At 53.3% G+C, this 11,891-nt stretch overlaps 1 protein-coding gene across 1 annotated transcript in view; it reads left to right on the top strand.

Annotated features, from left to right (window-relative positions):
• Nucleotides 1-11,891, top strand: part of LOC102768739 (bifunctional heparan sulfate N-deacetylase/N-sulfotransferase 4) — a 145,663-nt gene that overhangs the window by 104,631 nt on the left and 29,141 nt on the right. Inside the window, exons 8-9 of the mRNA XM_015563373.1 lie at nt 9,607-9,788; nt 9,958-10,032. Of these exons, the coding sequence (XP_015418859.1) occupies nt 9,607-9,788; nt 9,958-10,032 (257 nt within the window). The remainder of the gene's footprint in view (nt 1-9,606; nt 9,789-9,957; nt 10,033-11,891) is intronic.

The raw sequence follows: 11,891 nt of genomic DNA, 5'->3' as shown, positions 1-11,891 counted from the left end.
GGTGAGAACCACTGCTCTAATCTAAGAGGGGACATGTTAGGTGGCACCAGGTAGAGGTGCCTGGACCCAACCATGTGGGGCCTGCAACATGGCAATGTCATGCGGCTCCTTAAAATGACAAAAACTGCAGACAGTCTGTGTGGTGTCAGCAGGTGGAGCAGGTAAAGGGAGGGACTGCTGGGAGGCGAGCTGGAGAAAGGGTGGTGACACCGAGCCAGTGAGCACAGGCGGGGTGCGTGGGACGGAGTGGAGAGGGGTGCCTGCTGAGGACTGCGGTGATGTCAGCGCCCACCTGGCCTCAGGGTGGGCGTCCGCGTTGCTCTGCAGGTCCTGGTGGCAGCGGCATTTCCGGGGGAGGAAGGCAGGGATGCTCAGTGGAGAGTCACGTGGTGCTTGGTGCTGAGTGAATGATGGGCTGATTTTCATCTAAAACAAAAACCCAAAAGCGAGAGGCAGCAAGCGTTTCTTTTTGATCCAGAAGTCTAGCCCCTGGGGACCCCGGATTTGGGCAGAAGTCCAGGGTTCCGATCAGTAGGAGGGGGTGCAGGGGTTTGGGAGAGAGGGACGGACCGATGGCCTCACCGGGAGGCAGTGCTGTGTTGGTGTTAATCCTCGTAGGAAGGGACGCCTGTGAAGCTGATGCTGTGAAGGCAGTGGGAGTCCGAACAAATCCGTGTTGGGGTGCAGGGCCGCCCTTGGCCCCGTCCATGGGTTATCCTGCCCAGTTTTAACCTTCAGAAGTTTGAGGAGAAGGCAGTTCCTCTGGGTTGGCAGCTCCAGCACCATTTTTAATATGTTTTTATTGATTATAAATAGAGAGAAAGGGAGGAGAGAGAAACATTTGCAAGACATCGACCAGCTGCCTCCTGCACGCCCCCTACTGGGGATCGAGCCCGCAACCTGCGCATGTGGCCTGACCAGAAGCGACCTCTTAGTTCATAGGATGGCACCCAACCACTGAGCCACACCAGCCGGGCAGTCAGTGCCATTTTGAAGTAGTTGCATGTATATTATTTTTCACAGGAGAAAAGGTGGAAGTGAGACCAGCCAGGAGCTTCCTATCATAAAACTAAGGAGACAGAAAGGCTACGTTAGAACGATGGACATGCAAACGAAAGACAGGACTGTAGCAGGAAAAGTGCTATAGCTGAACGGCAGGCCTGTGACTGACAGGCAGGGAGAACCAGGGAGACAGGGAGTCCAAGACATAGTGTCCAGGCGGATGGTAAGGGAGAGCTGGTTTGGAGAGAAAACTGAGTTGAGAAGCCTGTGAAGTGATCTAGAGACAGTCATGGGGAGAGCTCAGCACCTCCAATGGCAAACGTGGCAGAAGTAGAAAGAGGAGGGCACACAGCTCAGAGAGAGACACGCAATGGCCCAGAGAGACACACGCACAGCCCAGAGAAACACATGCAATGGAGCAGATAGAGACATGCAAAGGCCCAGAGAGACACATGCAATAGACCAGAGAGAGACACGCAATGGCCCAGAGAGACATGCAACGGCCCAGAGAGACACATGCGACAGACCAGAGAGAGACACCCATGGCCCAGAGAGAGACACGCAACGGACCAGAGAGACACTCTCAACAGCCCAGAGAGACACACACAACACCCCAGAGAGACATGCAATGGCCCAGAGAGACATGCAACGGCCCAGAGAGACACATGCAATAGACCAGAGAGAGACACGCAATGGCCCAGAGAGTCACACACAATGGAGCAGATAGAGACATGCAAAGGCCCAGAGTGCCCAGGACTTAGGGAGCAAGGCGGGAAGGAGTTGGCGAGAGAGAAGGAACAGGTGGACTGGGCTTTCAAGGTCAGAAGAAAGTCAACTTAGTCACACAGGACTGGTCACCACCAGGTGAGGACCTCGGATTTTCCAACTAGAAGTTCTTAGTGGCTTTCAAAAGAGTTTTGGTTTAAAGGTCAAAGCCAACTCCAGATAGAAAGGAAGGAATGAGTCAGTGCCTGGGGGAAGTGAAGGAATTTGGAGAATGTGGTGGGGGGCGTGGGAAAGGCCTGTGGCATCTCCAGGCATCAGTGAGTCCAAGGCTATTTTTTTTTTCATGTTTTAATATATTTTTTATTGTTGACTAGAGGCCCGATGCACGAAATTTGTGCAAGGGGCTCAGCCCTCACAGTTCCAGCTGCCTTGGCCAGCTCTCACAGCCCCTTGCAGCATCGGCTGGCCCTCGCAGCCTTGGCCAGCCCTGGCAGCCCTGACTTTGTCCGGAAGGTCATCTGGATGGTTGCCATGGTGGGCCATCATGGGCGCCCTCACTGTATTCCATTTATCCCCACATTTTATGAGAACTAAAAGCCCAATCAATAATTTAGCAAGCTCATGGACATATTTTTAAACACAGAGGCCTCCGTTGGAACAGGGGCAAGCGGGCAGGGCCACAGAAGATAGAATGGAAACCAGCTGCTCATTCTTAATGCTCGTCATGACACATGCTGGGGCCAGAGCCGGGGCAGCCCAGCGGCCTGACCACGGGTGCCTCCCTGCTCGCTCTGCGGAGCTAGTGTTTCTGTCGGAATTGGTGATAATGATGCCTGTTTCCTATGAACCACACGTCTGACTACTCCGTAAATGATTTGATTTTTAAAGGCACTACATGAAAATACTGCCGCGTACTTTAAGTAAAAAGGTCGGCTCTAAAACGTGATTTCAAAGTGCAGTGTAAGGCCTTGTGTTGGGCTTTCTGGTTCTGGCTGTTAACACCACGCCCTTGACCATGACCTTGAGGGCACAGGAGGAGGAAGCTGCCCTGCACCTGCAGTCGGAGCTACATTAACCCCATTGGATGCTGCAGGAAATGAGACCTTTATTTCCCCCTCTTTCCTTTCTCCTGTATGTTGGCAACATCACCAGAGAGGCAAAGGGACATCTATATAAAACAGTTAATGTACAACTTGCACCTCAAGATGGGGGAAGATGCCTGCCCACCCATTTATACTAATAAAAGGGTAGTATGCTAACTAGACCGGGTCAACTGGCCATCTTCTGGACGCCTGACCTCCTTCCGGACAAAGCCATGGTAGTGGGGGGCCGAGGCAGAGAGGGCAGTTGTGGGTGATAGGGCTGGCAGGGGAGCAGTTAGGCGTCAATCAGGCTGGCAGGGGAGTGGTTAGGGGGTGATCAGGCTGGCAGGCAGAAATGGTTAGGAGCAATCAGGCAGGCAGGCAGGCGAGTGGTTGGGAGCCAGTGATCCCGGATTGTAAGAGGGATGTCCGACTGCCGGTTTAGGCCTGATTCCTGTGGGATCGGGCCTAAACTGGCAGTCAGACATTCCCCCAAGGGGTCCCAGATTGGAGAGGGTACAGGCTGGGCTGAGGGGAACCGCCCCACTTCATGACCGAATTTCGTGCACCGGGCCTCTAGTGTTTATATAACCCTGCCCCATTTCCCACCATGACACTACTTCTACCCATGTTTCAGGATTCTCTGTAGAGTTCAGTCATGTTTACTTAATTCCCTATTGTCATAATTTACACATTACTATATTCAAAAACCTCTTTCTCTTGGGACTATAGACGCAGCATGACATAAGTTTACTCCACAGGTAACCATCTTCCCACATCTGGGACACGCGTCTTTCATCTGGCATTCAGAAAGAACGCCCTAGGTGTCTCATGAAGAATGAACTCTGGAGCCTTTGCGTTTGGTTTTCTGTTTCTACAACAAAAGGAGGAAGGATTCAGACTTGTTTCCTGTCTGGTGATAACAGAGCTGAGGGCCAAGGGTCGAGGGAGGGACAGAGGTAGAGACTTGGACCAGGGGCAGCCCAGCCTGTGTGATGGTAGAGAGCTCGGGACCCTTGGGTGGCCGCTGCAGTGGCCTGCTGGTATTAGCCCTGACGTCTCATTCCGGAACTCCTCCACTGAACACGATGCCCCTGCCGGTTTTGGTCACAGGAGAGATACAAGCTCGTGTCTGAACGGCCGTCTCTCTGGGCTGCAGTAATTCCAGGCCCTGTGAGCTGCACCTGTGAACAGTGGCACCCACATCACACAGGGACAACTGTTCTAGATGGTGCTCTGAGGATAAGATTCAAAGTAAATAGGAGAGAGAACCAAGATGGCACCGTAGGTAAACAGTGCTCGCCACCTCCCACCACCACGTCAAAATTGCAAGCAAAATACAGAACCACCGTCATTCAGAACCACCTGAAATCTGGCTGAATGGAGGCCAGACAACCAGAGAAATAAAGAAGAAAACACAGGGAGACCGGTAGGAGGCGTGGAGGCACAGAACAAGCTGGTCATGCACCCATGTGTGGCATTTTTTCAGTCGGGAAGGATATCGGCTGCAGAGGCCAACCCTGAGGAGCAAGAGGTCCCAGCCCCATACCAGACCCCCAGATCAGGGTTCCAGTGCTGAGAAGAAAAGCCCCAGTAACTTCAGGCTGTAAAGACCAGTGGGGATTGTGGCTGAGTGACACAGAGGCTGCTGGAGTCCCAGGCAGTTCCTCTTAAAGGGCCAGCACATGGACTTACTCAGCTTCACTCCCTCAGGACTCCAGATCTGGGACAGAAGCTTGGGGGGATCCAGGGACATACCAGCAAAAACTGGGTTGTCTGGCAATGGGGCCAGAACTCGAGGGCACTTTCTCCCTGACTAAAGTGCTAGCAGAGACCACTGTTCCTCTGCTGAAACCTCCCCCACTATAGAGCTGACTGGCAGCCATATTTGAGTCTCCATCAACCTAGCTTACACCTGTTGGCAGCAGCTTTTCCATATGAATGGCCTGTCCTGGCTCAGGCTTCAGACTTGGCTAAAATCCCTCAAACAAGAAGAAACTGGCCTTCATGCCTCTCAATAAGAGGTCCCAGGTCCGGCACCAGCAGCAGCCTGCCTTCACAGCTCGGCCTTCCTGGGAACTTCCAAGCCCAACACAAGTAGCAACCATCTGCAGATCTCTCTATAGCTCCTGACAGATGGCCCAGGCAGGGCAGTGGCTGACTTTGCACCTCCCGGTAGGCCCCAGAGCCAGTGCACCTAGAGGACAGCTTTAGCTCACTCCAGATTACAACCCTACCACATCCACCAGTGGCACACTCAAGGGGAAGACTCAGTGAGCATCAAAGCCCCGCTGAATCAAGTCCCGCTCCATAGGGGTGTCTCCTGCTCTTTCACTGTAGTCACAGCTGGTCCTCGCAGCCAATTGGCCTGGAAGTTCTCACAGCCAATTGGCCTGGGGGTCAATTCCTACCAGTGACACCAACAGCACTTAAGACTCAACTACAACAAGACTGTGCACACAGCCCACAAAGGGCCACACCTAGAGCACCCAGCTCAGGTGACTGGGGAGGCTGAGCCACTGGGCCCTACAGGACACCCACTACACAAGGCCACTCTACCAATTCCAGGAGACATACAGCTCTACCTAAGACATAGAAGCAAACACAGGGAAGCAGGCAAATCACAAAGACAAAGAAACATGTCACGGTGCCCATACAGCAGGGCTGGCCCCCGTCATGGCCACTGTGCCCAAGTCTATTCTCAGCCAAGGGAGATTAGAATGGGATGCACAGGTCCTCTGAGACCCACGGGGCAGCCATGGTGGGCTTCCGGGCCTGCCCTCGGACTACATGGCCCTCAGAACCCGGCTCCTGCCTGAGGAGACTCTGGGTGAATGACTTGGAAGGAGTGGCCGGGAAGCCTTTAAAAGCCTTGTGTTGACCCCAATGAAACATAATGCACATCTGCCCATGGGATACACACTTTGCATTCTCTCCTGGTGGTAGTTTTATTCATACTTTTGTCAGATTTGGGAGATTCTCAGTGCCTTAAATCTCCACCTTGAAATCACAGCCCCAGAGGCAGGTGGTGGCGTCCTGGGACTTCACTCTGTGACTCGGGTGTCCGCTGCAGCCGGTTCCCAGGATCACCCAGTCGTGAGGAGCTCTCACCCGAGCCCCCGCTCGCACGGCCTTACTTCTTCCTCACAGTCGTGACGTGAGGTGCGTGCAGGGGTGCTGGGATCAGCGGGTATTCTCTGTGCGGATTATAAAGTGCTCATGAGAACAACAGCAACTACATGGTCATCGACTCCTGACACCACGGTATGTTCTGGAAAACCCGGAATTTAGTCCTGCCGAGCGAGCTCTTCCTGAGAGAGTCGGACAGACAGACAGACAGACAGATAGACATTGGTCCATGCACAGCTTGGAGACAGGTGCCCCGAGTCTGCTCAGCGGCTCCAGGCGAATCTCACGGAAGGACAGCGTGGCGACTGGCATCGGGACATTTAATTTAAATTTCCATCTACGGCGCTATGGGAAGGCTATGTTCTCAAAGGGCCTTTCTCTGTTGACCTTTAAGATAAAAAGCTTTGCGTGCAGCCCCCGGGAACAGAGGGGCTGAAGGGGCGATGGCGTGAGCCTGCCTCCGAGATGCATTTGCAGTCTCTCCGCAATGTTCCTCCCAAACACTGGCTCATTGTCCCGGAAGCTCTCGTGTGAGACTCCGACAGTCACGTCTCCTCCGTCCTCCCAACTCAGGAGGAAAGTGTGAAACCTCCTCTAGTCCCCGAGATGACCCTTACGGGGATTGTGCATTTTCTTCTGTAGACAGAGATCTACAAATACGTTCATTTTTATAAAAAGGAGAAAGGAATACAATGACGGCTGTAAACTCTTTGAGCTGGTTGGGGGGAGTTGTCAGGCATCTCACATGTCGGATTCGGGACTCCTGCTGCCCGGTTTTAAGTCCTGCCCTGTCGTGACCAGACGGGGGACTGGACAGGTCACCTAGCTGTGCCTCAGTTTCCCACCCATGAGAGCGGCCGGGGACATAGCTACCTGTTGGATGCTGTGAGGGTTTCATCATTTCACCCCTTAGATTCATGCCCCCACGTGCTCAGCGCAGTGTACCTTTTAGTTATTATTCTAGTTATTGTTTTAAACCTCTGCTCCCCGCCTCCCGCCGGGAGGAGTATGTGCAGCCATTTTAACAGCCTCTCCAACCCCAAGGCCTTCATCATCCCGTAGAATGGGGGTGGGGGTTTCCACGGTTAAAAGGGCACTCGGCCCTGACCGGTTTGGCTCAGTGGATAGAGCCTCAGCCTGCGGACTGAAAGGTCCCGGGTTCGATTCCAGTCAAGGGCATGTACCTTGGTTGTGAGCACATCCCCGGTGGGAGGTATGCAGGAGGCAGCTGATCAATGTTTCTCTCCCATCGATGTTTCTAACTCTCTATCCCTCTCCTTTCCTCTCTGTAAAAAAATCAATAAAATATATTTTAAACAATAAAACAAAATAAAAGGGCATTCGGGTACCCGATGCCTTTAACGTGTACCAGGACCCACCAGGGCGTGTGGGAGGAGCCTGTGCTTTATGTTTGTAAAGCAAAGGGAGTCCCCTTTGGGCATCGGCATTGCCCCATGGCATGCTGGGTCTGGGGACCATGCTCCCGCGTGCATGACCATGACTGACAGCTAGCCATGCCTGCCAGGCCGCAAAGACAGCCCATCTCAATGGTGACCAAAAACCCATGTGTATTTCCAAAAAGCCCACATCCATGGTGACCCACATGCACACACCAAGAACATGGGCCCTTACCCAGAGGCAGGAAGGGTCCCTGCAGAAACCGGCCCCCAACCCGACCTCCACCTCCGCACTGGCTTGCGGTGCTATTTCCCGGTTACAGTCACAGGTTATATTTGCTCTAAGGTTATTACTGGTGACATTATCTTACTTTTGCTTTTCTAATGAAGTTGATAAAGTACCTAGTTATAATGGGAGCTGCTCTGAAATACTTGTGGATCTAGATAATAAGTAACAGATGGGCCTTCACAACACGCAGTAAAGGCAACTCGGGCTGAGGAGCGAGGGCCCGCGCCGCTGACGGTAGAAGGCGAGCTGCCGTTTGTGAGTTGCCTCAGCCACCTGGCCACGTAGGTCAGGACTGCGCAGTTCTCTGGATTCAGGTTCTGTGGGCTTTTATTTTGTTTTGTTGTTTTGTCTTTATTGTTGAGAGTATTACAGATGCCTCCTTCCCCCCATTGACCCCCTCCAGCCCACCCCGCCTCCCGTCTCAGGCCTTCACCACCCTATTGTCTGTGTCCTGTTCATCCGTCTATTTTGTTACTTAGATTCCACGTAGGAGTGAGATCCCGTCATACTTGTCTTTCTCAGACGGGCTTATGTCACTTAGCACAATACTCTCCAGGTCCCTCCGTGCTTGAGTTTTTGGTGTTTGTGTGCTTGTTGTTGTTTTTTGGCCTCACAGAATCCGCCTTTGTCAGCGTTCTGTGCCCCGGCGGGTTGTAGACTGGATTATGTCCAGGTCCACACCAGTGTCTGATGTCCTCTCGGCTGTACCGACCTAGACTCCTCTCCACCCTCGTCTCGGGCCCACAGAAGCCCAGGACCAAAGACAGTGCCTTTAGAGTTGGTGTGAGGTCAGACCCGCGGGAGAGGGCTAATGGATGTGGAAGGGTTTGGGGCTAAATGCAGTCGGCTTTGTGCAAACACTCAGTTTCTTTATGGTGATAACAATCCCTCATTAGCCCAGAAGAGGCGGTCTCCCTGGGCCTTGTGGTGCCTCCCGCAGGAGAAGGCTGGGCGAGCATCCGTCTCAGAGCCCAGGGCCTCTGCTTTCTGCTCACTCGTCTGGCAGGTCTCAGACCCTTGGGTTTGGGCCCTGGTTCCACGACAGGGAACACTGATGTGGAAAGTGGTGCCACACATCCTGTGACCGGTAAGGGTGCTGGCCCAACTGCATTCTTCATTTTTTTTAATACATTTGTATTGACTTCAGAGAGGAAGCGAGAGAGAGAGAGAAACATCAATGATGAGAGAGAATCATGGACCGGCTGCCTCCTGCACACCCCACACTGGGGATCGAGTCCACAAACCAGGCATGTGCCCTGACCAGGAATCGAACCGTGACCTCCTGGTTCATAGGTTGGCGCTCAACCACTGAGCCACACCAGCTGGGCCCATCTTAGTTTTCAGAGTGACTGTGAGAGTGACTTTGAAGTAGAAATCCCCCGTGTGGCTTTCCACCCGCATGTGTCTACAGGAGCTGCCCCAACCTGGTACCACTGGCTCTGTTGTCTCCCAGCTCCTGGCTCTGGAGGCTGGAGTCCCTGATAGAGGCCCCGCCCACCCAGTCCACTTTCTCTTTCTCTCTGTTTTTTTTAAAATAAATCTTTATTGTTGAAAGTATTACTTATGTACCTTTTCCCCCATCTCCCTCTCCTCTCCTCCCACCCCATGAGGCCTCTCCTCCTGGCCGCAGACAGCTGACGTCCGGCTGTGTCCTCACTGGGCTCCTCCCTGTGCACTGATGGGGGTGAGAGAGATGGAGAGACAGAGAGCGAGCCCACCACACCTGTCAGTTAGGGCCCCGCCCTGATGACCTCCTTTAACCTTTGTTCCCTCCCTCATGGCCTTATCTCTCAATGCAGTCACATTGGGGTCACAGTTTCAACATACGAATTGCGGGGGGATAGGGCTCAGTCCATCGCACCAACTAACATGATGGCTCTGCTTCTCAGGAAATCCCCGTGGGGGAGGCACTGCCTGGGGCTCCTCTGCCACTTGAGCTTTTGCACATGCTCTGTCCACTCATTCTCGTTCCTCTTCCAGATCAGCATCTTCATGACCCACCTGTCCAACTACGGCAACGACCGCCTGGGGTCCTACACCTTCGTGAACCTGGCCAACTTCGTGCAGAGCTGGACCAACCTGCGCCTGCAGACGCTGCCGCCCCTGCAGCTGGCCCGCAAGTACTTTGAGCTCTTCCCGGAGCAGAGGGACCCGCTCTGGCAGGTAACACGGGAGGGCGTGGGGGGAATCAGGGGGCGGGCAGGGAGGCTATGAGTGCCGATCGGGGGTAGGAGCTCAGCTGCAGAGAGTACAGCATCACTCAGGAGAAAGCCCTGCGGGACAGACAGCGTCCTCTCCCCTCTCCTCCGCCCTGTGCTGCGCTCTCCTCCAGGATGCCTGCTGCGTGTCTCAGTCTGGGCGGCGGGATCCACCCAACACGTGTCCACTGAGCATCCCCAAGCGTGAGGTTAGGCTGCTGCTCAAAAGAAAGCAAGGAGCAGAGGACAAGGTTTCCTCCCGGAGCCGTGGAGGGTCCCTGTGGGTCTGGCTCGCGGGGATGTGTTTCACAGGCGCGTGGAGACAACCGTGACCGTGAGCCCAGCCCATTCTGAAGCCGCTCTCAGCAGGTTAACAAGGTGGGAGTCTCACACTCCCAGTAAGCAGCCTGGCCACCTGTGTGAGGTGATAACCCGAGAGGCCGATGAATAGGTACAGACGTCTATATATATAAAAGCCTAATATGCAAATTGTCCAGTTTGACTGGAGACCGGGAGTTCAATCGCCCTCTATGATGTGCACCGACCACCAGGGGTCAGCACAGAATGAAGGAAGGTCCCGGCCGCAGCCCAAAGGCTCCGATTGGCACTGATCCCCGGCCAGGCTTAGGGGCCTTACCTGTGCACGAATTCCATGCACCAGGCCTCTAGTCCTTAATAAGGCGCCTACAGTCACACCCTGTCCTTGCTGAACAAAGGCAAAGCAGCGTGTCCCACACGCCTGTGACGTTGATAAATCATCGGGAGTAAACCGCTCCTGTTTCATGCACGTTTGCTTATGCGATATCTATAATTCATGGCACAAGAACCAGAAAAAGCAGCAACGTAAAGAAGGGTGCCGACAGCTGACATGAAAAACGAAGCAATGCTCCCACGCTCTACTCTTTCTCCTGCTTTAGACAAAAGTGTTGTTTTCATGACGAATGTGTATCGTTAACACTGTGAGGTTTTCTTCGGGCTAGCTAATTGTGTTTTGTTTTGTTTTTATATCAGGGACACTATTTATTTGCTGAGGAGTGAATGGCATATGATTGGGGCACCATGAGGATTCTAAATACTGAGTGTTTGTTCAGCGTGAAACACGGTGCTGGTTTGGGGGGATCGATGAACATTAGAAAGGGGACATAGAACTGTGTTTCAGGGACCACGTCGCTGTGGAGGAGGCAAAACATCTACAGACACAGGAAACGTTGGCAGAGCCTGACGGTTCTTGTTTGAAAAGCAGCACAGAGGTCCGTTTCTGGGCCACTCTTACGAAATGACAGAATTCGCCAGAACAGGCTAGAGAGTTCACGCGGTTCTGTGACCGTTGCTGCCATTCATGTACATTTAGAAATCTTCAGATGTGTCATCGAAACAGCTCGCTGTCGAGCATCTAAGTAAAATAAAGGAGAGTAAGAGACTCCCATTGCATTCTGGGAGGTGCATGGTTTATGTGGCTCCTTCAGACGGGAGGTGAAGTTGCAAATGTTTCACATGAACCAAAGCCACGCCTTCTCAGATGGATCTCAGAAGAAGGCGAGGACGGGAGCGGACGGCGGTGAGGGTCAGGGATCACTCGGGCCCACGGCGTTGGCAGCGGCTGCCGCGTTGAAGAAAACCTGACAGACTCTGTGGGCCACGAGCAGCGTCCGAGGCTGCGGGAGGCTCCGGAAAGATAAAGCACAAATGCTGCCCAGCTCCTTCCCGGCGAGTCTCTCCTCGCCTACTCGTAGTTATGGTAGCAACCCGCCCAGCTGTGGGCATCAGCAGCCAGGCTTTTATACAGGGTTCCGTTTCGTCAAGAACATAAACACAGCCCAGCTAGTGTGGCTCAGGGGTTGAGCATCGTCCCAGGGACCAAGAGGTTTGGGGGTTCAATTCCCAGTCAGGGCCCGTGCCCGGGGTGCAGGCTCGATCCCCAGTAGGGAGTGTGCAGGAGGCAGCTGACAGATGTGTCTCTCTCATTGATGTTTCTATCTCTCTCTCCCTCTCCCTTCCTCTCTCTCTAAAGTCAATAAAATCATATCCTTGAATGAGGGTAAAAAATATAATAATAATAATAATAGTG

Source organism: Myotis davidii, unplaced genomic scaffold (genome assembly GCF_000327345.1).
Source record: "Myotis davidii unplaced genomic scaffold, ASM32734v1 scaffold698, whole genome shotgun sequence".
Taxonomy (NCBI): domain Eukaryota; kingdom Metazoa; phylum Chordata; class Mammalia; order Chiroptera; family Vespertilionidae; genus Myotis; species Myotis davidii.
The sequence above is the reverse complement of the archived record's forward strand: the minus strand, read 5'-3'. Positions and strand labels throughout refer to the sequence as shown.